We start from the raw sequence: 27,279 nt of genomic DNA on the forward strand, positions 1-27,279 counted from the left end.
CTCATGCTGTTTCAACCCTGTGTGACATGCTTTCTTCTGTGAAAAAAGAGAGAGAAATAAAACTAGATATTTTGAGAAAGTTATCTTTGTTTTTTGTCCATACATTAGTAGTCAAGGGTAACCAAAACTGTTTGGTTACAAACTTTTCTCACAATATTCATATATGTTTGGAACAAGATAAGGGGGAGTAAACGATGACATAATTTTGATTTTTGGGTGAATCATCATTTAAGGATGACTAAATAATTTGTAGTCATTGCATCTGTTACAGAATAAGTTATGTCTTACATCTAAACATTACAACATTATTATGATGCCCATTTAAAGGCTAAGTTGGTCTGTAAATCTGAGTTTCATTGCACCTCATTATTACTTGAACCTTCTTACTTTTCTTTGTGGATAGTACCATTAGATCATGACAATCTCACTGGGGTTGACTGATAAAAGAAATGAGAGGAACACCATTTTATGTCTAGAAGACGTGAAGGAAACTATGCAGACTGGGAGACATTTGGGTAAATGGAAACTAGTGTTTTGTTTCACTGTGGGATGTCACATGCAGTTTTTGTATGCAGAAATGATTGCAAGCATCACGAAAGGGACCACACAGCTTAACCACACGGCTCTTTTAGGGTGAAAGACAGGGTTTGATCACTTTTAGAGGGAACAATAGTATTGTTTACCACATATTATAATTAATGAAATGACAATGAAGAGATGATATCTGGGTGTAAAACTGAGAATGATTAAATGATTTTAAAACTTGTGTCAATTCACTTTCCCCAAAGAGGGTTTATCATTTCACACCTCTAAGAGAAGGTTAATCGTTACCACGCTGCCCCTTACTGGTCAACTCATGTCAATACTATTAAATCTCTAGTCTAATGTAGCTGACCTGACCGTAAGTGTATGCGTGACATTTCACTAAAAAAAACTAATTTTATGCATTGAACTGTGCCCAAGAGTTTTATTTCTTACAGTCAGATATAAGATTCACATTGTACTTGATGTTTATAAGCAGTAAAATGGCATCATAGTTACTAAAACGCACGATTATGTTCATTCTGTAGTGTTTTACTGTTCCATCCTTGTCCGACTAAGTTCATAAACCTCAGTTGTCTTTTGTCTGTATTTGGTAAACCTCTGGTTTGACAGGGAAACTAAATCTATGTGTTCAAGTCTGTCTGTTCAAAGCAGAACCATTTTATTTTAAAACTGTAATCATTTTATGTTATTTCTTTCACCAAAAGAACAGTATAAAATATTTTACCTATGCATAAAACCTCCACTTCATCTGCCTGTTTTGTGTTTGTTTGTTTTTTTACCTTAAAATCAAAGAAACTCTATTTTTCAAAAATACCAGTTACTACAGTTTACTACTGATAAGTGGTAACTTAGTATCCATTAGCGTAGGCCTGTGATATGTAACATGTCATAAAATAAAACAAAACAAACATTCTGGTTTCCTGGCTTTACCTTTATTTATTTACTTATAATAAATTATTAACTGTAACCGTGGTGTTTTGGTGGAAATTATGTAGCATTTTTTTGCAACAAAGGGTAAAGTTATTGTATATTTGACTGTTATTGCAATTGTCCAATCTGAACATCTTTTTCTTCTACAGAGCTATTTTAAACATGATGAGAACATGAAATTTATTTCCTAGAGCAGTGCATCCCAAACATGTTCCTGAGGACCCCTGTATGTCTCCCTAATCAGACACACCCGGTTTAGTTCTTGCAGTCTCTACTAACGAGTGGATAAGTGGTATCATTGTTAGATAAGAGAGACATACAAAAAGTGCACGTTTGGGAAGCACTGTCGTAAACACATTCCACTTCTTGGCCACAGTCAGATGTGTCTAATTTAAACCCACTTGGGGGCCACATTCCGCCGATTTGATGGGGTTTGGGTAACTCAAGAGCACATATCTCACGATGGCGGAAAATGTGGGCTGATTTTAGTAAAGCAGCGCTTAATGGGTGTCTCGGTTGACTTTCATAGCCGTAAACAGGCTCGCAACAGGGATATTCGGGAAATAAAGAGTTTTAAGAATGAAGCCCAGTGAGTTTGGTCACACCCTTTGTCTCGTCTCGCCCCTCCTGAGGAGGATGAATGTGCATTCAGAGCGCCATGTTGAACGCTGTGGGTGTCACATACACAAGCCCATCACAACCATCGCGACCGTGTCTTAGAAAATAAAGTTTCTATATCTCTCATACGAGTAGTGTGTACTTATGCCGGGTGTTACCCCCGGTCATCATCGGCACAGGAGGTCTGGTAAGTTACTGTTTTTGTTTTCTAGTCGCTTCTCTCAGTGTGGCGATATCTCCACCGAGCACTACACTCATTTCGGCTTGAGGTTTCACTAATTCAGGTTGTTTGTACATATAAACACTTGAATACAAATGAAGTTTTTTGTATATCTCGATTTACTTTGCGGTCGGAGAAGAATTTGAGCTATATTTGATTAAACTAGCAAGTTAGTCGGAGCATAGCCACAGTTAGCTAGCCTAAACGGCTAATACTTAAACTCACTTTATAGCTTTCAAAAGAGTCAATGTCCTTAAAAATAAAGCCCCAAACCAACACAGTTCGATGCGCTAACTCTAAAAACATTTTTAACAACATTGTATTAGTAAAATAAAATAGTTTAGTTTTTAAAAAGTTCTCCTACTTAACGAAAACTTTCGTCGTGGTTTCTGTAGCTTGCTAGTTAGCAAATAAACCTTAAGGTGGAAACGGTCTAAAGTCGTTCGTATTGCTTTATACATTTAGTATTTTAGTCTCTAATGGTAACCTACATTTTATTGGTTTGGTTGTGCTGAAGTTAGCTCGATATTTTAATACATTTGTAACCGGCCTTGTTTGGTTAAACTGTTGTTATCAAGCCTCGTTGGGATTATTTGTGTTTGTGTAACGTTAACGGAGATATATTTAAATGGAGCTGTAAATTCTTGTTTCCTATTCATCTCTGTAATCTCGTTCTATTCGGTATATAAGCTGTAAGTGTATTCGTATAGCTATAGTATCTTATATAAATATTTGAGCACGACTTAACTTTGGTTTAGTCAGTCCTTTCTTAAGATATTCACCAAACACTTTCTTTCTGTTTACATTTATGGTATTGCTAGATTAGTTTATCGTGGGTTTTGTTTGCGAGGTTACTGTGTGCACAAATGCCTTTCTTAAGTTTTGGTAAAGATGGGTTTGTGGTTTAACCAGTTTGTTTTGTCGACACTACAAAGATTGTGGACAGCGTGCCCGGTCAGAACCGTTTTATCACCATAATAACAGAGATTTCGCAGTTCCTCCTGATTTCTTGCTGGACACACCCGTGATTGAGGGGAACCCTTTTCTGTTGTTTCTGTGATCAATTTCTGTAGCATATGCATCTTCATTTTTCAGTGTTTTGCTTCCTGCAATTAGACAAACAGAGTCTCTAGAGGAGAACCATGCAAGTGGCGATCATCTGCCTTTATTTAGCCACTGAAGTGGAGTTTACCATTTATCATGTCTTTTCTTACAGATTTAGTGCCTGAACGTACCATGGTATTGGAAACATTACATGTTGAGTAATTTCTGTAGTATTATTTATAGGAAGCCGTTGACTTGAAGTGGCAGAACCGGTTGGTTTACCTGTGAGCAAAATGCCGTTCTCACAAGGGCTGGCTTATATAACATCCACCTTTTTCAGTTCACCTGAATTCTATGGAGAAATTCAAGATGTGGGCATTTCCCCCCATTTCCCCTTCTAATTCTTGTAGTTTTTTTAGCATACAAAGTCTTTACACCTGTTTTTTTTCACTGCTAGATTCGTTCTGCCACCAAACATCCTTCCTTAGCGATTCAACAATGGATCCTTAAAGACATGAGACATGCTGGCACTTGCCATGCTCGCTATCTTTTGTTTGGATTGCGTCATATCGGGGTAACCTGTCCTCCACAGCTGTAAGGAACTTGGTCTTGGTGTTTCATTTGCAGGAATAGTATCAAAGTCCTTTTAGGCAAGACGTACCACTCAGCCGCCATCTTGGCAATGCCTCCGGTCAGCTATTTCAGACTAACAAGACCAGGCTCCTATCTAAATAAATGGGCATAGAGACATAACTGCACTTTCACTGGTCACTGGGACATAAAAACTGCATGTATAGAAACAGCAGTAAAATATGATAAAAATCGCTGAAAAATTTTGATGCCCCAAAATAAGGTTTAAAATGCCCTTTTCCCCACAGTTTATACTTTTACTACGCATGCACAAGAGTTCCTCTACTGTGCGCTACGTCAGTGGAACCAGACGATAGGCTTAAATGTTTGCTGGCTTGACTGTTAAAAGCAGATGATTGGCTTTCCAGCGGGAGGGGCGGGACATGTGCATACAACCGCCATCTTTTTTTCTGTTACGGGTTTTCCTTGTATAGTTATATTGAGGATTGAGGAAGTGGCATGTCTCTTGTAAATTTTCTCTGTTAGAATTCATTGCAAGGGCATCATGCGGCCGGATATTTCAGTGACAAGGAGTCACAGCACGCTGCGCTCCACATAAAAAAAGTTCCAAGCACAGAGAAGAGAATTTTAATGCATAGAGTATTATATCTGTGTGATAGTTTGAGCTTTTTCGTTTTACATTTTGGTTACTGTGAGCATGAAGAACAATTCATAGTGCTCTCTGACTGACACCCTGATCCAGCAGAAAATGCCAGTACCGATACTGAATATCGGATCGGCACTCCCCTACTCTAGAATGAGAATTCCCCTCCCCCTGTAGTTGAGTAACCAAGTAGCGAATCATGACTCATTGATGTGACATAATGTTGTACCCAAGGCACATTTTTCAATAGGAAATTAATCAATGAGATGCTTTATATTGTATTGCTGTTAGGCCTGTCACGATAATTAACCATCTAATCGCAATTATTTGATCTAACAACCGCGATTATTGTGCTTTTTATATTGCTCAAATGGGAGTTATACACCAAAAGAAACAGAAGAGCACCAGTTTGCTTTTCATGCAACATGTAGCCTATATCATCTAAAGCCATTTCGTATCTTAATGTGAGGGAGGGACAGAATTATATTTACATTTAAGTTTACAGAAAATTGATCTTCCTTCTGCTGCAGCTGTAGTTATTCTCCAATCCGTTCTGTTATGACAGTCAGCATGGTAAAACTCTCTCTCCAAGATGAAATAATCCCATTATAATACTAGATAAAGGTCTGGGGAATCGTATAAAATGACATCTTGCTGGAGTTTGTTGCTCTCCTTTTTCTTCTTTTTGATTGGACTGTGTGGAGTGCAGCGTGCTGTGACTTATGTTGCTTCAAGCACATCATTCTGCACCATAGATGTGCATAAGAGCTTTGTGCCGCTCTGTTTGAAGCGTTTCACATTATCAAAGATTTGCACGCAGAAAGACTCTTAGAAGCTTTTATTTGTTTTGTTTTTTCTTTGTAATGTAGAAGTGTTTTACTAAGGGTAAAAAAAGTGGCCATTAGTTCCACAAACACCGTATTGATATTCTGAAGTAGTGTAGAGGAAAAAAATAGCAATGGTGTTGGATCGATATTGGCCGATTCTTAGAAATTGGAATGATCTTTGTAATCTTACACTTCAAAATAATACCTTAAAAAAGAAAAATATTAGGACCCACACAGACCACAGGTTGAGCACCCCCTGCTGGCTCCACTAACACCTCTTCCAGCAGCAACCTAGTTTTCCTAGGAGGTCTCCCATCTAGGTACTGACCAGGCTCAGCCTTGCTTAGCTTCAGTGGTCATCCAATCTTGACCTACAGGGTGATATTGCTGTGGCATCAACACAGGAAAGAAAACAGGCAGGAAAACTGTCATTCAAGCAAAGATCCCATTAAATGGCGTGAATGACAGTTTTCCTGCCTCTGTGTGTGTGTGTGTGTGTGTGTGTATATATATATATATATATATATATATATATATATATATATATATATATATATATATATATACATACATACATACATACATACACGCATGTAATTATTATTATTTTTTTCTAAATAAGAGAATTTGTGTTTCCTTTGCTGGTGATATTCAGCAGTTTTCTGAATAAGTAATTGATTTTTGAGTGCACTAAGTTCCTGCAGTCTAAAGGGCCATTCAAATAGAACACCTTTCTTCAACTTTCTAATTTTTTTCCCCTATGTATACATTTTAAACACGCAGAACCTTGCACATGAAACTGTTCTAAAAGTTTAGTGTTTAAAAACATTTGCTAGACCTTTTTCCATTCCACTATTTGCATTTGCGTATTGCTTCTAATTGTGCTTAACTAAAATTTACAAGGGTTTTTTTTTCATCTTTGTTTTAAAGGTAAAATTAGCTGTCATATAAAAACTGCTCCATTCTCTCTGCTATTAAAGAGAAAAATATTGTTTGCAAAATATTGTAGGTGATTTCAAGGAGATATTCAACAGTTCTCAGATTAAGTAAGTTCAGTAGAGATCTGATGTTGATAAAACACTGCTGATTCCCCAAAATGTTTATAACAGCATTTCCATGTAGTGCAAGAGGTAGGAGTGTGCCATATCATACAGTCCACAATAATACCATTTTTACTTTTAATAATACACATTTTTACATGATAAAAAAAGTGTCATATCAATGATATAGCGATGCAATAATGTATGGTGAATCTACATTCACATTCAACCATCTGCCTGAGGCCAGTGTAAAAAGAAGGCCCGCGCATCACCATGAAATCTTATCAATTGAACGTGTTTTAAGACTTGACAATTTAAACATTCAAAACTGTTTAAAGCATTCAAACAGAAGATGCAGAAAAACTCAGCCGAGAGTTTGCACGCTGTGTGTGCACCATGCAAACACCAAAACTAGTGCTTCCTCCCATGCCTGAATGAACTTATACAGCTCGCCAGTTTAAACATTCAAGCAAAAAAACACATGGAAAGCTTAATTCAGCAACCACGCACTGTTCAGTACGTACAGTGTGCATGCAGAGACCTGCGTCTGGAGCCCTTTAACACTGAATTAAGTTTTGTCTCTTCTTGCTCTTGAAATGACAATTACATACAAATTTGTCTCTTTGAAAGTGTTCTCGAAAACATGGTCAGTTATGTCTTAAGTGAAAGTAAACACTTGCGAAAGAAATGGAATGTGTATCATATTGTATGTATTATCTCTTAAAGTGATCGCGCCTAATTTACAAGCTGCTTTCAGTGTCCTTAATGTTATTCCAAGAAATTATGTGGGATAAAACCACTCACTGCTCTTTACTGAATTACTTTGTTTTAACAAGAATTAATCTATATTTAATTTATACAGTAAAGATTATGCCATGCTATTTACATTTTTATTCAGTTTCTGTACCTGGACACCTACCAACTTGAAAAAAATGAAACATTATTCAGTTTGTATATTTGTGCTATTTACACAATTTTAGAAAAGAGCCCAGCAGTAAAACCTGCCCCACAAAACCCCAGCTACGGCCCTGGACACCCATTGGTCTGCTTCAAGTCGAACACACAGCTGCTGCTGTGACTTATGACAATAATTTACTCTTCAAATGAGGTTGTCTGTCATCGATGACAGTAGCTCATTGGAACAGGATTGAAAATGCCCTTAATTTTGTTTGCACTAATAAATGCTTCTGTCTGCCATCTGCAATCAGCAATAAAACGTTTTTCCATGTTTTTTTTTTTTTTTTTCTATATCCTCATAAATATTGTCATCGCATATAATCATAAAATATCGGGATATAGTTTTGATGCTATGTCTGATGCTATGCAACAGTAGTACCCAATGCAGATCGGGTACTATAGTACTTTTCTTTGTTGAAGCATTTACATCTTTTAAAGTCCCATAGTGTTACTTGAGCCGATTTCCTGGACTGGTTTCATGTCTTCTCAAAGTAGAAAAGAGAGAGCCAGTGCTGCTCACAGGACTTGTTATGCCCATTCTCTGGCACTGCTTCAAGACCGATCACTGAGACTCCTTGATATTGGCAGGACATTGCCAGACCTGTTCTTTTAGTATGAAGGAGGCCATCCTTACACAGACCAGGGCCTGTGTGCTGGCTTCCTGGGCCCCCGTCACAGTGAGCTTTGTTCCGGTAGTTGCCCTTCTCTTCCTCTGATATGCTGGACCTGAACTGGTCATTAAAGCAGCAGATGTTTCATTAGGCCACGGCTGTATTCATGTGTATGCGGGCTTGGAGGAGCGGCAGTGGGGGGTTGCTCGTAAGCCAGTGCTCTATTGGCTCCTCTGCAGCAGAACAGGAGTCAGATTTCAGTAGCTTTTAATGAATTTATAGGAAGGGTTGAGATGTTTTCTTAGCGATCGAAGCGTCACGTTGTGCTCAGGACAGGAAGCTTAGATTTAGTATGACTTTGATTCTTCATTTGTGCTTGCAGACACAACGGACGTGTTTGAGTTCAAGCATAGACTGAGTATGGTGCAATTACTTTTGGGAAATAAGATGTCTTCCCACATGAGTGGTATGTTACTGTAAAAGATGAGTAATAGGAAGCACTTCACTCACTAAGCCGCCCTTCTGTGTGAACATGGTTATGTTTTACACCACTTGTACCTGGGTGGTTTAATGCTTTGAAAAGGTATCAGCTGTGATCCATGTCTCTATCTGAATTGTGGTGTTATCTGAAGGAGCTGCAACTGCAGTTTGGTAATGGACCATTAAACTTCTGTATGTACATTTAGCAATTTACCATGTTTATCAACATAATCACTATTTTTGCTAAATTTTGGAATGGTTTTGGAAAGAAAAATGATTATTATAAATGCTTTTAATGTGCTCTATAATCCTATATTACATGTAGTCTAATTTGCTTAGCAACTATTACTAGCTTCTGGTTTGAACCTTTTCCGTTTCTCTCTGACATTTTGGTTTTGTGTTTCAGGTAATGGAGGAATTCATCGAGCTGGCTTCCTTCACTCTGTGGAAATGTTTTTAGCAGGCGCAGAGTAGCACAGAGAAACTGTTCGAACCAAGAACGTGTTTTGAACTATTGCACAACCGACTTCTTTTTTAGTTAAGCAACACTGAGTTTACTTTCAATTCTCAAGGATTTTAACACTACACGCCACCATGCCAACTATTCGGAGACAAATGAAAAATGTGGTTAATAACTATTCAGAGCCAGAGAAGAAGGTCAGGGAAGCGACTTCCAATGACCCGTGGGGCCCCTCCAGTTCTCTGATGTCAGAGATCGCAGACCTCACTTACAATGTGGTGGCCTTTTCGGAGATAATGACTATGATTTGGAAGAGGCTGAACGACCACGGCAAGAACTGGCGGCATGTGTACAAGGCTCTGACGCTGCTGGACTACCTGATCAAAACGGGTTCCGAGCGAGTGGCCCTGCAGTGCAAAGAAAACATCTTTGCCATACAGACACTCAAGGATTTCCAGTATATCGATCGGGACGGCAAAGACCAGGGCATCAACGTCAGAGAGAAGTCTAAGCAGCTGGTCGTGATGCTGAAGGATGATGACCGTCTGAAGGGCGAACGCTCTCAGGCCCTGAAGACTAAGGAGCGCATGGCACAGGTGGCCACCAGTGTGGGCAGCAACAATCAGATCAGCTTCGGCCGTGGCTCCAGCCAACCCAACCTCTCCACCAGCTACTCAGAGGAGTATGGCAAGTCTGAGGGCTCACCTGCATCATATCATGGATGTAAGTTTCTTTAGCTTGTTAACTTGCCAGGCATGAGTTCTACACACATTTTTTTGTTGCTGACTGTGGGATAAAATAGTATTAAATATGGAAAACTGCTGTGAACATTTTCAGCTCAAGACAAATTATATTAGCTTAAATATTTAATAAACACACGTCAGTGTCGTCTTATCTAGGTATCTTAGTATCAAGTCCCCCCAATAGAACTTTTAGATAGGTACTCTTAGTTTTGTGAATCATTTTGAAAAATAGCGTATTTACGTGTTTAACATTAATGCCACCGCGGTAATAATTATGGGTGGAAATCTCAACCTTAAACCCCCGGTTTCCGAGTTGGGTGTGTTCAAATATGACGGAACTATTCCAACTATGTAACTATTCCATTTACAGTGCAGTTCATAAATTAAATGCAAATATTTAAAAAAAGCAAAAACACAACTAATGCACATAAACTATTCATCATTTTATAGAAGTATGTTGAAAATCTTTTGCTGAATTTTTGGACTCTGACCATTAGGGCTAGGTATGAAATTTTTATCTCGATTATAATCGATTCTCATTTTTACGAAACGATAATCAGCCCCAACTGAACTTCAGGACAACAAACACAAAGCGCACATGAAAGTCTGTCAGTGCATGAGTTTCATGGATCTAATATGTACTGCATTCCAATCGGCATCAATGAAAGTATATCTAAAGTAAAACACGGCGGGTGGAAGCACAGACTGTCAAGCAATGTGTTCTTGTCTCACAGCGCAAATTCTGTACAAAGAAGCCCACCACGTCTCTAGCGCACACACATATGTGCGAAAAATAAACAAGCTCCGAATCGATTCTGAAATATTCCAAATCGTTGAAGAGAGAATTGCAATGCATCGTAGAAACAATTTTTTCTCCCACCCCTTAAAATTTATTCCCATTAAAAAAATTTGAAATAATTTTACCATCACAAATAAATAAATATGTTTTTAAAATATAATTAAAAAGGAAGTAACAACTGTAATCAACAGGGCACTCATTATTCTGGGAAGTTTGTGTGCATTGGGAATCATGTTTTTAAAATAAATCCAAGGTAACACTCATTTTACAAACAGCACACAGAGAAACAGAGAAAATGACAAATATGACAGTGGGCAAATGCATAAAGCGCAGCATAATTTGAAATCATGAGTTTAAAGTTTAAAGCATTCAATTCACACATACTGACCGTCACAGAACGTGATCATGCTGGATAAAAATGCACTCTTCACTAGATCTCACAGCTGGATTCGGATAAGTTTGGGAAATGTAAATATTTGTTAGTCATTCAAAGATTTGATTAGCTTAATGCTGATGGCAAACAAGAAAGTATTATGTTTTCCTTTTTATTACTAATAATATAAAAGCAATTGTTATAATACTTTGTATACATTAATTCCTTTTGTTTAACTGTTCTATCTGATTATTAGACAGACTTCTATTCATATTAGACAAAATTGTTAACCGTAAACAAGAGAGAGTGTGATCACTGTGTGCGCTCAGGCGCTGCCTTTCTCAGCGCTGTCAAAATAAAAGTCCCACCTAGAACAAATTGGCCAAGCCGAAAAACTTATCAGCCGATTTTTCAAATATCGGTGATCGAGTGAAAACTACTCTTTTAAAAGTATTTTGTATGTTTTTGTAAAGCAAGATTTAAACAAAAGAGATGCATTATCATTAAGTTAACCATTGTATTAAGACTGGTATCAGGATCAGTTGCTAACTGGTACAACCGCTGCTACTCTGAAACTGAAGCTTTTTTAAATGCTACAGGCTACATTATTCTTGAGGACCATATTAAGAACTTTACCAACAATAAAAGGTTGGTAGCCTGCTGATATTTCCCTTTTATGTCTGAAATGTTGCTGTTAATGGCAACAACTGAATCTGTGCTGGTTCTTTTGTAAAAAATAAACTTGAATTCTTTTTAAGAATCTCTGCACACCTGGAGCTCAGACTGCATGGTGCAAATTCTTTACTCTGCAGACCAGGAAACTGCTTGTCTGCTGTTACCCTGCAGGAGACACATCCCTGCAGCACTCAGTGGCTGTACGCCTGTCCCGGACAGCTGCGTGCCATTCACGCCCCACCCCTTTCCCTCAGCTCGATACAGGAAGACAGAATTCCTGATATCCCAGGGGTCTTTTTCTCTGCCCTGTGCTTCACGGAGGAAGCTGCATATGTCTCTCATCATTTTCTTTTCCCTACTACCTCCTGCCTCTCTTTATACAGAATTTGATAATCTGCTCTGAGCAAGTCAGCCAGTTTCATTTAATCACAATTCAAAATCTAACCATTGGAGTCATTTCATTTTTCTTTTTTGTGATTTTTCTTTTGTCATCAATTGCATTAATATGTTGGATTTAGGATTAGATGTCAAATATGAAAAGTGTATGGGAAGCTTGATAGCATGAAAAACAGTGTAAACAGTCTAACAAAAATGAAAAAAGAAAAGCTGTATTGTTAGCAGGAGTGTTTTTCATTCCTCTGCTACTTTCCTGGTTTCACCAGAAAATGTAAATGGGCTCTCTGTCAGATGATGTAATTCACACTTCATCAGATGGAAGAAAAGTAGGATATAGTTCTAAACCTTAAGATGTTATTTTGTTGGTTTGTGAAATTAATTTAGTTGTATGACGACAAGCTTTTGATTTATAAAAATTTTCTGTCATTCAGTTTTCCTGATATACAAACCTGTGGTTTGGTATTCAGGGATCGTGCTGAAGGAATAGTCATAAAGATTGATATTTGTGATATTAACTAATTTTTTCATCCATTTGAGCAAATTTAAGCAAATTTTGCCAAACAATGTTGATATTTGAAATCACCAAAACAAACATTCCCATACCCCAACAGGACCTCGCCTCACTAATATCCGTCCTGTGCGCTCTGTGCAATCTTCTCCCTTTTATTACTAGACTTGCCCCTTGCTGCTGATTGGCAGCAAGTGTGTTTTGGGACTCTGTGGTCGGAAGTGTTTTTCAAATATTGCCTAGTGCAATGAAGAGACACTGTTGGTTTATATGAGTAGATTTTATGTACGCTTTTATTTGTATATAACCATCAACTCACATACACAGTATCTGGCGTCTAAAGATCACTACACTGACTGCAGTGAGAGAGCACTATGAATTAGGGCTGCACGATGTGTTGTTTAAGCATCGATATCGCTATGTACGATTCCACGATAGTCACATCGCAGGATGTGCGATGTGGGCTGTCGTAGTTGATCTGTTATTTATTAGCTGTACATGCCAGCTGCTCATCGGCCCTTGACGTGAAAGTTTATCATTGACAGGACTGAAAAAAACATGCAAGTTTAATAGGGCAGAGAGAGAGCGTGCGCGAGAGAGACCGAGAGAGAGCGCGCAGGCGAGAGAGACAGACAGACACAGAGAGAGAGAGAGAGAGAGAGAGAGAGAGAGAGAGAGAGAGAGAGAGAGAGAGAGAGAGAGAGCGCGAGCGAGAGAGAGACAATGACAATGTATCGTCACAGAGATTTGATGATACAAGTATAGATACAGCTGTATCGATATTGTGGCATATGCGGAAAAAAAAAAACATTTTCCTTAAAGCCCCCATTTTGTCCCAGGGCTTGAGAACCTGTGCCTGATTAGGTCCATGCAGAAACTTGTGAACGATGCTTGCAATTACAGTTTAGTGACATCAATGAATGCTCCAGGAAAGCGTTTTGACAGTGTTGGTCACAGCGCCTATTAATTGAGCAATTGAATTGAAATTAATCCAGCAATTATTTATTTACAAATTATCAACTCTGATTATGACAAGTGTGGTATAAAAGCTTTGTTTATTAGAGGAATAATAGGTTAACTGGAATATGTTATTGCACCTTTAATTTTTTTTTTTATATATCAGTTTAGTCTTAAAAACTTGATGAAAAAATCAGCGACCATTCCATTTAGTCAACCAATATATAGGCCTATATGTTTTTAAAATGCCCCCCCCTTATGTCTGGAAGTACACTCTTAACATCAGTCAGTCAAGCATTATTATATGATAATTAAATATTATTTAATGATAGAACTTTAGTATTTAGAATTCAAATCAAAATAAGGATGATAATTGGTGAACGCCAGCCAATGAGATTTATACATTAGTTCCACCCACTTCCGGAAAACCCGGCAGTTCTTAAAAGCTGAAGAATTCTAAAGAAACTCTTATTTTGACAGGAGGCTAAAACAAAGAATATGAATTACATGTAACGCGTCAATGCTCTCTCTTTGCTCTGCATGTGAGAGAAAGCAAAAGCCAGATATGCGCCTTCACGCTAGAGTTTATGGTACATCAAGGACAGGTGCGTTGTGCATCCATTTAGTTGAACGAAAAAAAAAAGCACAGATTGTTTGACGGAGGGTGAAACTCTTAAGCACTCAGAGTTTTCGGAGTGTATATATCTGAGCTAAACTTACACTTCGCCTCTAACTCACACACTAGCGATTAAAATCTGATAATTTATTAGCCGTTGGCTAATATAAGACATCATTTAGTCACCAGAATGTAGATTTAGTTGCATATGCTAGTGATTTACTCTCAATGTAGAGGGTTGTTGGTAATAACACATGTTGCTGTCAGCAAGTGTATTCCTCTTCTAGCCGAGTGAATTGAAATGTGACTGTACTGCTTATGAAACAGCTGATGGAAAACCACTAAAACCTTTTTAGTTTCTGAATTAGAAAGCTCTTTAAGTCATTATCAGATGTCAAAACAAGCATTTTTTCCCCTTTCTGTATGGTTTTTGTTATTGTATCGGAATTGTCATTTGAAGGTGTCCGGGACATGTTTTCTTGCTTTTGCTTACACTGAAAACACCCTCATTATAAGTTTCATGCACATAAAAACACACTCTTCACTTGGTGAACTGTGTGTAAGAAATCACATAGGTGCACATAACCAGGAGAAAGTATTTAAAGCTGTGTAACAGTGAGATGTCAAGCTACTTACTATTTTTGTTAAAGACTAAGTTTTGCCTGGAGCAGTGCATGACACCCTCTTGGCTAAAGGACACAGCAAATTAAACCAATGGCCAAGGAAAATTTTGACCTTGTTTAAAATAGATTCTGGATGCCTTTATATCGGCCAACATAATGCAACCAAACTCTGCTCATGCCTCCACACTTCAAAAACACTGGTGCTTATTTTTAACTTTTTATTTTAATTAAACATCATTTAAATTTGTCAAATCACTTTGACAAACAATGTGACACCAGTTTTTTTTTTTTTTTTTTTTTAAACAGAATTTTGGCCACATTTTGAAACCTAGTTCAGAATATAACCATTGGACTACGAAGTTAAACACTTAACTGGTTTCAACTGATAACGAAAATAACCATAGATGCTGGTGTGGCAAGTAAAAATAAAATGCTATTGGACAAAAAGGCCATTTCTTGTGCCAGCTGAGGCTATTTACTGAGACAGTCCTGATTGTCTGGCTGGCTGTAATCAGATTGGTTGCTTTACATATAAGACGGTTAACATGTCGTCCAGGCAACGGTCTATAATTGTGGTTATTGGCCAAAATAAGCTTAAAAATCAAATCATCATGCTATTAATAATGAATGGAATGAAATGGTCTATGAATGGAAAAAAACTACCTTGCCTTTTAAATTATGATTCTGAGAAATTGACTTTGAAACATGCAGTAGGCATATGAGTCATATTTCCATTTTAGCCCAGCAAGACTGGTGTGGACTGGAAGCACTTGTGATGTCATCTGTGATCTCACCAAAGCTCCACGCCCACACTACCTCATTTCTCCGTTCGCCTCTACTGCTTTTCCCACAGACTCAAGCCCTTTGGTCGTAATTTCTAGTCCCTTGGGGTATAGAGACCGGGAAGCTTGTTTCAAAAGGCACTGAGATTCTCCAGATCCAATGTTTCTGACCGTTACTGAAGCGATACATCAACACTAGGCCTAATGGCTGTCGGAGATCTTATAGATTACAGACAAGCAGTCTATTGATTGATGCTGCTTACAAAAAACCACCAAGACTAATGGTGGCAACTTAAAACATCAGAGCCTTAACACAAACGTCCAGCTCTTTTTGTCCGGCGTGTCATGTGCTTATGCTAATGCTGAAAGGGCACTATAAATAAAGTTGTCTCCCAAAATAAAGAATCGACTCTGAACAACTGAAACGAGTCGTTAGTCATGTGAATCCCACATTTGCATAATGCGCGCCTATGTTCTACTTTGGCTGTCCGTGAACAATTTCACCCCACCCACAAACACGTCATTCTACTGATAACTGCTCCTCTAATCTTGGGGAGTTCAACACAGGATTCACAAAACTCCTGCTGTTGAAAGATGAATTAATACCCTGTTTATTTGGTACAGCTGCTCCACTGAATCACAACCTGTATGATAAATAATAGAGGTTTATATTTTCTATAGTGCATTCAAAATACAGTACTATTGAAATGGGCGTATTCCTTTCCGGCACCGCTGTACCCTGTAGACCAATCACAACAGACTGGGCCATCTGACCAATCAGTGCATGCTCAAGGGGTTTAGAGAGACTGAATCTTTGAACTGCTTCAAACGAATCGTTTGAGAATCACAAAATTTTGAAAAAACGAAAGCGTTTCTTGACATTGCATGCATGCAATCCTATTGTAGGAGACTCCCAAAACAATATTAGGAACCTTAAAAATGGCATAATGGGGCACTTTAAGATAACCCAGTCGGGTGTGGTAGCAGTGCAGTGCTTGAATGATAATGTCATTGTATGTGTTTTGTTTGGTTTTAGCCACATCTCCCAATGCATCTTCAGAGTTGGAGCAAGCTAGACCTCAGACGAGTGGGGAAGAGGAGCTACAGTTGCAACTGGCTCTTGCCATGAGCCGAGAGGCCGCTGAGCAGGTACATCATGTCACTCAATACCACCCTAAAACTGCTGCCTGATGACACACACCGACAGCTTATATGATTTGTGATGCTTACAATTTACGATTTAAAATGTACAATTATGAGAAGGTTTTGGATCAATGAGTTTTCATGATTGGTGGGGCTACCCAGAAGCACAGATGTACATTAAAAAAAGCTTTTTATAGAGTGCTATTTCAGGCTTTATTTAAAAAAAGAAAAAACAAAATTCCCTGAAAGTTTACGCATGGTTATAAACACAATGAGGCTGCAAAAGCGGACTACTTTACCTGTTTGATGACATGATGTTTAAAGTCTCTGACAATTTAGTCCAATTTATATACTGCATCAAATATATATAAAAATATTTGACACAGAAGTGGAAATTTTAATTGAAATAAAATTAGTGTTTGTTGGTTTATTTATAGTTACAGCTTTGAAGAACACATTTGTATATCAGTAAGTTTGTACGTCTTATAAGATACAGATTTACCTTACTGTGCCTCTCATGCATTCACACCCTTTACACATACTAACCGGTTCACTGTTTAATTAGGTAATGGAAGGGGTGGGTGATATGGCTAAAAAATATCGCTTTTTTTTTTTTTTCAGGAAAATCTCGATTGAAATGGTCTAAAATGGTGATTGTGCATTAACAGCTGTTAGCCATGTTGGTATGCAAATGATTGGTCTGAACTAATTTACCCAGCACATTTATTTTATTTTGTGCTGTACATGTGCATCCATGTTTATTAATATTAAATGGATAGTTCAACCAAAAATGAAATATTAATTTACCCACTCTCAAGATGTTTTAAACCTGATTCTAGTTTCTTTTAACATTCGAAGTTATTTTGAACCAAACAGGTTTCAGTCCCCAGGGACTTCCATGTTTTTTTTTTTCCTACTATCAAAGTCAGTGGGGACCGGCAACTGTTTGGTTACCCACATTCTTCAAAATATCTTCTTTGAGCAGAAGAAAGAAATGAATGCAGGTTTGGGACAAGTGAGTAAACTATGACCGAATTTACATTTTTGGGTGAACTATCCCTTTAATGAAGAGCGGTATCATGTTTAGTACTGTCACTTTAAGAGCTGTTTACTTTTACCAACTGTGTTTATATGTAAACCTTGTGTGTTTTTGACAGTGTTAGCATAATCAGATGTGAAATATCTTAGTCCAGCAAACAGGTTTTTTAGTGTGTGTGCGCGGGCTTCAGGTGTACGTGCTCAGAAAAAGCACGTCAGAACTAAATGTTTCAATAATGTTTAACTGGCAAGGTTTTGAAGCACATGCAGATAATGTACTTTTGTGTTTGTGAAGCGCAGGGTCCCATAAATGTAGCTCTACCATTGAGTTAACATTTGATGTAAATGTATGTGTCGCTGGAACTGCAACTGAAAGAATGTGCGCTGTAGCACGATACTATATTTCCTCAAAAACAGATCATGGGGACATTTTAATCATCCACAAAGCAAAAATCATGATATCGCTCACCCCTAGGTGATAGAGATACAGTTACTCTATTTCTGGGGAAATGTTTAATTTCCAATTGCAAGCTCAGGGGTATTTGCATTACATATAAGCCACTTTCACTGTACTTTAATTTCTTGATGATGTGTCAATTTGAAATAGAAGTATGACCTCATGCCGGCTCATTTTCTTCCCAATTACATGTTACACAAATATACCTAGTTGTCCTTTTCTGGCAAAGTGGGGCCAGACCAGCAAGAGGATATTATTTAGGAAGCTTACAAATAAGTGTGGAAGCCATACAACCACACAACTGTCTCGCTGGGATTTAAAACCACATCTTCTAAAAGTGATGAAGTGAGGCAGCTGATACAATGGGAAGTATAATGTTCCTGAAACCTCTGATTATGCTTGGGGCTCACTGCTCAATGAATAATTCAAAGGAATTGTGTGTGCTCTTGGACATCTGGGATGAATTTATAAATGACAAAAGAGAGGGGCTTGTCTGAAAGAGAGGTGTACAGTACTTCCTACGTTTGTGTGTCACTGTTGGCCATCTTAAACCTGCCTCTCAGTGTTTGCTGTTGGGTGTCAATAATGGGGATAGTGATTCATTCTGTGAGCTTCTTCCCTGTAAGATCCTGATGTAAACTAGGGGTCATAATTATATGAGAGATTCAGAGATTACGCTGAAATATTGAGGCTTATGGTGAAACGGTGAAATAGAGCATCACTTATCTTTTATCTTTGTCTCCAGTGTAAATCATTCATGTTTTAGCTTTGCACTAAAATGTATTGTATGTAGAAACATCAGAAATCTTTTTTGGCTATGTGAAATATCTTTCTTTTAAAGGAGCTTTGCTTGCACTACAGCCTCATTTAACCATGTTTGATTGCTGATATTTTCCAGTTTTGAAACATCTTATTAAAATAATTGTTTAGATGTGTTGATTTGTACTGTAGGTCAAACCCTACAGCAGATCTGTTCTCACTACCCTTCAGCTTTGAAGCTTTAATTGTCATGAATATGGTTTGTCAAATACAAGGTTTTATATATATATATATATATATACTGCCACAAAATTGACATAGGGACTAGATTTTTTTTCGGTTGCTTCCCACTGACATGTTTTGCATTCCTTGCTACATTCCTTTAACATGTTTCCTTCCTGTCTCCTCTGCCTTTTGAAACTGACCTGATGAGGAAACAAAAGGGCTGGGTGTGTTTCTTGGTTTGCGAAGTAATGCTAACACAATTGAGTCTTGGCTTCAATGTGTAATTGTGCAATCTGCAGATTTTTAACTTGTCTCAGTAACTGAATCACCGTGAATCACAACAACAGGGCTTCATCGTCATAGGACAAAGGGTGGCAGGTTCACACTGTGATTCAGCAGACTGCTTGCACTCCATAATGTGTGTGTGTGATATAACATGATTTCTTTTGTGTGTGTCTGTGTGGTTGTTCAGGAGGAGAGGATGCGTCGTGGGGATGACCTGCGGCTCCAGATGGCTCTGGAAGAAAGCCGCAAAGACTCCAGCACAGGGAAAGTGTCCAAGAAGAAGAAAGAGGTAGGTGAAGCCTCTGACCGCTTCAGCTCATCAGTAGGCCTGAACTGAATCTGTGGCCACACAAAACTCTGCAGAAGGTTTACACGTCCCTGACCTCCTGCATGTTCATTTATTAAAGGAACCGTTCACCCAGCAATTCAAATTTTCAGTCAATTGTTCAGCCTTGTCGTTCCAAATATGGATGGCATTCTTTCTTCAGTAGAACAAAGACATTTTACCTGAATGTTCATTCTGCTCTATTCCATATATATTAAAGCATATATTGATCAGGGGCTGTCAAGTTTTAAAACTTCAATAAAGTACTGTATAACAACTGTACTTATACATCATATTCAAAGTCCTCGAAATCCAAGTGGCTAATTTCATGATGCTAGCTAACATAACAGTAGAGCAGAATTCTGCTTCTTTTTTTTATTCAGTCAAAAATTTATCTTTTATTTTAAAATATATGCATGCGCCACTGCTCAAACATTTGGGGTCAGTAAGATTTTTCTCTTTTGCTCAGCATTTATTTGATCAGTAAAACAGCAAGAACAATCATATTATGAAAAAATATATATAATTAATTTAAATATACTGTAAAGTGTAATTTATTCCAGTGATGCACTTTCAGCATTATTACTCTAGTCTTCAGTGTCACATGATCATTCCGTCAAAAATCATTCTAATATAATTTGATGATTTAGACACATTTATTAATATCAATGTTGAAAACAGTTGCAGTGCTGCTCAAGATTATTGTGGATACTTGAATATAAAGTTTAAAACAGCATTTATTTAATTTTTTTAATTATTTTTTGCATTAAATTTTTTTTTCTAATATCAATATCTTTACTGTCACATTTGATCAATTCAGTGTTTCCTTGTTGAATAAAACTATTCAGTTCTTTAAAGAGTATAACTACGACCCCATATTTTTTAGACTGTATACTTTTATAAGTGTATACTTGGAGGCTGTCAAATTGTCAGCTTTTTTGCCTTCTTTAGTTTTTAGTTTTTTTTTAGTTCTTTTTAAATGGTTGTGTGGTGTGACAATTACATTAAGTTCAAATAATTTATGTCTCAAATGAGCTCATAAAAGCTGCTGCATAATTATCAAAGAATTGGCAGTTCCACAAGATGTCAAGCTCAATGTATATGAACTGAAAATGTTCAGTTACCTAATTACTGATTACTGTGTAATCCTAAACTATAATGCTAGACTTCTGTTTTTACTACTATAAGCTAAATCATGTCACCAGAAAACAATTTCATTAATCTCTTCAATTAACTTTTTTTCCCTTTCTTTGTTTGCGGACCTGTTTACTCGTAATGTGAGTATTTATATTCAGATCAGCTGCCGAATTCTTATTGACTAAAGCAGATGTGATTAGTGAGATCTGTCTGTGGGCACTGATCTCGTATGTTGTGTGTGCAGCCTCCACAGTCATCTCTGATGGATCTGATGGACGCGGTTCCCGAGGGCCCTGCCAATCAAGCATCGGACCCTTGGGGAGCAGGAGCAGGAGCTGCAGCTGCAGCAGCAGCAGGCCCTGCCTCAGACCCCTGGCAGTCCTACGGTAAACACAGACTCACAAACTAGTGCTGGACAATAGAAATTAGATTCTACATATCATGATGATTTAAACACTTTTGGTTGGCCATTATGTATCCTAAAGTGTGTGTTCTTCCAAGTCTGGTGACCATTTAAATCTTAACATTTAAACATCTGTTTAGCAGCGGTAAAATGGATTGAATCTTTCCTCTGGAGGGATTAAATCACCCTTTTAAACCATTTTGGAGAAAATGCATATATATTGTGATAAATTGTCAAATGCATGAGGAAAATGTATCTGAAAACAGACACTATTTTTAATTTTATTAGCAGACATGCTCAACCACTAGTAAACACCCTTCACACACAAGATCGCATTTGACTAGTTAATAATAGCACATTGACAAGTTTGCATCCGCTTCCTGCTATGCTGATCACTTTAGGCTTTATACTAACAAAAGTGCATTTATCCCATCACCTTTTGCATAATAGATACTAGCTTTTTGTTTAAATTTAAGGCATATTTGAATCTAATTTTACAAACAAAAAAAAGTTAGTGGTCACAACGTGAGGACCACCTGTTTATCAAAAGCACCCACCCCACCCAAGGCTCTATTTCATACTGTAGTTTGGTCCTGTAGCTGTTCGTGGCAGCTCAGTAATGTAGCTAGGCTGGTAGTAGTGCATTCCAGTGTGAACAAAACAAAGAGACTCAGTATTCAGATCTGCACCGGTTGAGAGAGTGCTGAGTCTGTAGAGGGTTCCTCTTCCAGCAGCCTAGTTCTTTTAAGTTCAAGCCAGAATACAGTCATGAAGTGCATGGAGAGAACCACTGAGGAAAATGTGCATGTCCTCTTGAACTGGAAACCGCACCAAGAACCACCAATTTTAACTGCATGAAACTGAATAACCTCTAAAATTACAACTTCTACTCCCATTTTACTTGCATTGCCTGTCACACTCATTTGTAAAATATAATTTCTTTTGTTGCTCCTGCTGTTTTGAAAATAATTTAAGTATAGCCATCAGATTTTAAATAATGGATTAATGTCATCTTTTTGAAGTATATGTGATTAATCTTAAACTTGGAATTTGAGCCTCGTCTCCAAATTATTATTTTTTCCTTCTTTCCTGATATATTTTAGTTTGTTCAGGTTTAACTCATTAGGTTCCTGTTCTAAGAAAGTTAAATGCAAAATATAATTTATTTTTGACGTGGTGATAATTCTGTGGTCTTATTTACATCAATATGCTCATTATTGTGTTGTGCTTTCAAATGACTTCATAAATGCATCTTGTGGATGGTTAATCTGTGCTATTTCTTTTTCTGTCTCGTTTAATTTCTGTGACATTTTTTATTCAAAATGTCATAATCTTCTGGTGAAATGGCAAACTTCGTACTGGTGAAACATAGTAGACTTCTCCAATCATCTAGGCCTCTGAAATCCTGGCTATTTCTTATAATAACCTGCAGGCTTTAATTTAGATCTGCCTCCATTCAATCAACAGCTAATGGATAGAACCAAGGTCCGGCATTAGGTTTTTTTCTTCTTCTTTTTTTCAATAATCCATTTCACTCACTGATCACAATATGAAAGAAAAGATCTGCTGCTACTTCCGTTATATTGCAACTCATTAGGGTTTGATTTTATTTCAAAAACATGAGCTCTAAAAAAAAAAAGGCCTTTCTTCAGTTATTGATAAACAAGAGTCAGAGTTAGGAATTGGTGGTGTTTTTTCATCGTAGTGCTACTTACGGTGTTACTTAACACATCTGTGTGTCTCTTCCAGGTGCAGCCCCTAAACCAGCTGCCCCTGTGGATCCCTGGGGTCTCCCCAGTGCCTCTTCCTCAGTTGCTCCTCTGAAAAGCAGTGACCCCTGGGGGTCTACCCCGGCTCCTGCAGCTGCTGATCCCTGGAGCCCAATGCCTGCCACCCGCCCCAAAGCCCCTGCCACAGGTGAGCATGTTAAAAAATGTTTCACTTTTAAAATGTATTTTCATCTTCATTTTTTAATCCCAAATATCTTTCTTATTTCCCTCAGTCGGCAGCTTTGATCTTTTCTCCACACCAAATGGTACTTCCAGGGAGGACCTCTCCGAGTTTGACAGTCTTCGCTCCTCAGCATTGACAGGTAAACACTGGCTGCTGTCACAACAGTTTGCTAGTTAAAAGAAATGTCGTCTGTTGATGGGAATGAAATGAGCATGTGATGTTTTTGACAGGTGATGGTAGAGGAAGCTCTGCCTTGCCATCGCATACCAGCTTGTCTGTAGGATCTGATCTGTTTGACATGCCAAGCAGCTCAACCAGAAAAACTCCCGAGTCCTTTCTGGGTCCCAACGCCGCTCTTGTCAACCTAGACACTCTGGTCGGCAAGCTTCCCCAGCAGGCTCCAGTCTCCAACCCTTTCCTAGCTGGAGGTACTCTTCACCTATTACATACGTCTAGGAGATCTCGTGCACATTTACAGGGATCTTTAAATTCATTAAATTTTATAAAATTCAAGGTTAGAAAGTCTTAATTTATCCTTTTAAAAAGTCTTACATTTGGGGACAGAAAGCAGTTATCTCAAAACAGCGTAATTTGTAAACTTGAGAAAGTTATGATTACATTTTTAATTTTAATTAAAGTTATTAATTAAATGTAAGCACAGCACATTTCAAAGTCAGAAGATGTAAAAATCCTTGAATTTGATTTTAAAAACTTTGTAGATGCCCAGATTTTTCTTATTAAGCAATGCGCTCACCTGTATCTCACATTGGTCTCATTTCAGCCCCGGGAGCAGCTTCAGCTCCTGCAGCTCAGGTTAACCCCTTCCAGGTGAACCAGCCACAGCCACCCACCCTCAACCAGATGAGAGTCAGTCCCATGATGGGCCTGAGCGGACAGGGCTTCAGCGTGGCCCAGAGGAGCAACGAGCCCTTGCCTCTGTCCTCAATGCCCCCAGCTGGCCCCGTCTCTATGGTACCCATAGCCGGCATGGCTCCTCTCGGGCCCATGGGTCAGATGCCAAATATGGGGATCCCAGGCTCCATGTCCATGCCCCAGCCGCTCATGAGCGGAGGGCTACCGCACACAGGTGCAGCGGCACAACCCGGCGGCACAACCAACCCCTTCTTATTGTGAGGAACAACATTTGCCTCCCCGAAACCCACACGAATCTCTCTCCCATCTCCTTTCCTATGGTATAGACAACGTGCTCCGTTTTGTTCCCCCAAACCTGTGTGCTTTTTTTGAGACTTTTGGGAGTAACAGTGGTGTTCACAGATTTTACACTGGCAGGCAATTCCCTTCCTCTCCTGTCAGAGATTGGTACCATACAACGATTTGGTATTCTTTTTCTAAATTTTCTCAGAAAAAAAAAACCTCAACGATACAGCGTCTAGGATTTTTTTCTTCCTGGGGAGCAACCTCTCGTTTCAAGGGGATCCTGTTTTTAACTTCTTTTTTTGATGGCTTGCTTTTCTTATCAGAGGTTTGAAACTAGGAGTACTGGTTTGTCTTAATTTTTCTAATTTCTAGTCCTTGAAACCGTGTGCTAGATAAAGCTAACCCTTTTAATCAAAGCAGCCTTTAAGTTCTACACCAGTGCTTATACACCATGTGTATTTACAGTACGCTTGAGAGGACGGTTTAGAGGACTCTCTATCAGTTTACATGGAAATGATTTTGACTTTCTAAGCAGGGATTTTGCACATGCTCTGATATATCTTCTTTTGACTGTTGACCCACCATTAGTCCTTAGCACGAGAAGAGATGGGAAACCGTTCACTAAGATACGAGCAAAGCCGAGGACCAGGAGGGAGTCTGTGAACTGCATGTGTGAATGGTTTCAAACCTGATGCATTGAAAGATGAACTTCTTACTGAAGAGTAGTTCTTTCTGCCGTTTCTTTTTTTAATGCATGACAGGTAGTTGGTTTGCATATCATAATACAGCTCAATTTTTATACCGAAGGCTGTTTTTTTTTTTTTTTACTGCTTTAGAATTCCGAGACGTTGTTTATTGGGTGAATGGGTTCTTTCAATTCAGTACTGCTCACTATTTGCACAGCTCCATAACCAACAGCTAATCCATACTAATTCATCCGCTTAGCTTCTCTGCGAGTATCCAACAGTCTGAAATGTGATCATTTCAGTAACCTTTTATTTTGTAATTTATGTATGTGTGCGTATGGAAGGAGCAAAGGGAAACGGGAGGAAATTTGTGCTCGTATATCTTCATCAGGTCCTAATGCATCTTACTGTTATAACCGACAGCTGAATCACTAATCACTGCTTCCTAATTCAATCTGTTCATATATGTCGGGGGAAAAAAGGCCAAGCGTATATCAGAGCTTGCTGTTAAGAAAATCTTCAGTTCTGTATCCAAAGCTAACTTGCTTATTATAGTCTAACAAGAATAAGTGGACAAGCTAAGACCGGTTATAATGTGGGAGAGGTCCTGTAATAGATTGTATGATTGATTTGATTTTTCTTTGTTGTATTTGTGGTATAAATGTATGTTCGGGTTCATATGCATCTTTCTGCAGTTAGAAACCTGTGGTTGATTTGCATTGTTGTGTATTCAAGTTTATTTTGGCCACAGTTTTACCATTAAATGAGACTTAATCTAGACTTTATCCATTTTAAGCGAGAACACCTTTGACTTTGGTGTTTCGTATGGCTTGCTGTGTCTACACTTTTAATTCAAGAAGTTAAGCACAAGAAGGCAACATCTGTCGCCAACAGTAGTTACCAAAGTGACATTGCTTGTCCTTTTTAAATGCAGAGCTACAGTTATTTTCTAACTGACATCTATCTCTCTTCAGTTGTTCCCCAGTTATAATTATGATTATCATTATTCCTGCTCTCTTTCTTTGTTTTATTATTATTATGGCTACATAAGTGTCTCTCATTTGTGATCTAGTGACCTCTGCTGGAAACATTGTAATACTGCCCATGTGCAGTCTTGTAGCAGAGCCTGGGTGTGTTAAGGTCAACAATCTACAGCCATACTCAGGCATTTTGGGGGTTGGGGATGGCTATAAAGACAGCTTTAAGATGTATGTCATGCCTTTGATGGCCGTGATGGTTTAAGCTGGCACTGATCCTAAAACAAGACTCCCTGCTAGTGAACATCACTGTAAAGTACTCGATTAAGCAGACTAGTTTTACTCTTGAATCCATATGATATCTAGCTCATTCAGTCTCGACCATCTTGTTTTGCTGTTACCTGTTTTTTCTGTTATGTGCTCATTATGCATTTATTGTGGAGGACTAACCTTGTGAACATGTGTAACATTTTATTTTCCCATGTTATTGTCTGTGTATTTACAAAACTATCATATTACTGGGAGCAGGCTGCTTTTATGGATATGTGCTCAAATTGTTGGCATTATAACTGTATAATATAATTTATCATCTGTTCTATTGTAACATATTGTTGTGTACCTTATTTCGGGGGAATGGTTTTGTAGGAAAGTCAGAGGAGGAGTGAGATGTTTCATTGCTATCTAAACAGCAGCAATTGATAAAGGACCTGTAGCTGCAGTGGTAAAAAAATAAATTGTATCAATGACTTTTTGATCGGTCCATTCATGCTGTCAGGGACCACAGGTGCCACATCTGGCACCACAGTTTCTTTCAGTCATTTTGTTGTAGTTTTATGATTTGCATTAGTTTTTATTTGTGTAAAATATTTAATTAGGTTGGCTTGAGATCTGCTGTTTAAGCTGCTGCTTATTCTTATGAGACAAATTTCTATATTCTACTTCTCCTACAGCTTTCAAGCTAAAACCACTGATCTGACTTAGTGTGCTTTACCTTTTCAGACTGATTCGACTTGCACCGGGTCTACACCGGATGCGAGCAGCGAAGCATGACAAAACACTATAGATCTGATTATAATCAGTGATGCTGTCTACACTGGATGCAGCACGACACAACAAATCCCCGACAGAAAACTGCTGCTGCGTTCTATTTATGATGTGTTGACACAAATTTCATAATGATATTCAATGGTTGCTTTGTCGCATCCAGTGTAGACACAGTGTAATAGTTTTTATAAAACTGAAGACTAAAAATCTTTAAAATCCTATAGACTTGCATTAACAGAGTGTTCAGGTG

The 27,279-nt window shown here is 38.2% G+C and overlaps 1 protein-coding gene across 2 annotated transcripts; it reads left to right on the plus strand.

Annotated features, from left to right (window-relative positions):
- Positions 1–1,689: 1,689 nt before the first annotated feature.
- LOC127951833 (epsin-2) lies at positions 1,690–26,731 on the plus strand. 2 transcript variants are annotated; one of them, XM_052549881.1, is made up of 9 exons: positions 1,690–2,281; positions 8,914–9,690; positions 16,476–16,588; positions 19,534–19,635; positions 21,053–21,194; positions 22,961–23,128; positions 23,214–23,303; positions 23,395–23,592; positions 23,946–26,731. In XM_052549881.1, exons 2-9 carry the CDS (start codon positions 9,102–9,104, stop codon positions 24,296–24,298), a joined length of 1,755 nt encoding a protein of 584 aa, XP_052405841.1. In that variant the 5' UTR covers positions 1,690–2,281; positions 8,914–9,101; the 3' UTR covers positions 24,299–26,731. The 2 variants fall into 2 exon arrangements, with proteins under 2 accessions (XP_052405841.1, XP_052405849.1); XM_052549889.1 differs by having other exon boundaries at positions 1,985–2,281; positions 21,062–21,194.
- The last annotated feature ends 548 nt before the right edge of the window (positions 26,732–27,279 follow it).

This window comes from Carassius gibelio, chromosome A3 (assembly GCF_023724105.1).
Source record: "Carassius gibelio isolate Cgi1373 ecotype wild population from Czech Republic chromosome A3, carGib1.2-hapl.c, whole genome shotgun sequence".
NCBI lineage: Eukaryota > Metazoa > Chordata > Actinopteri > Cypriniformes > Cyprinidae > Carassius > Carassius gibelio.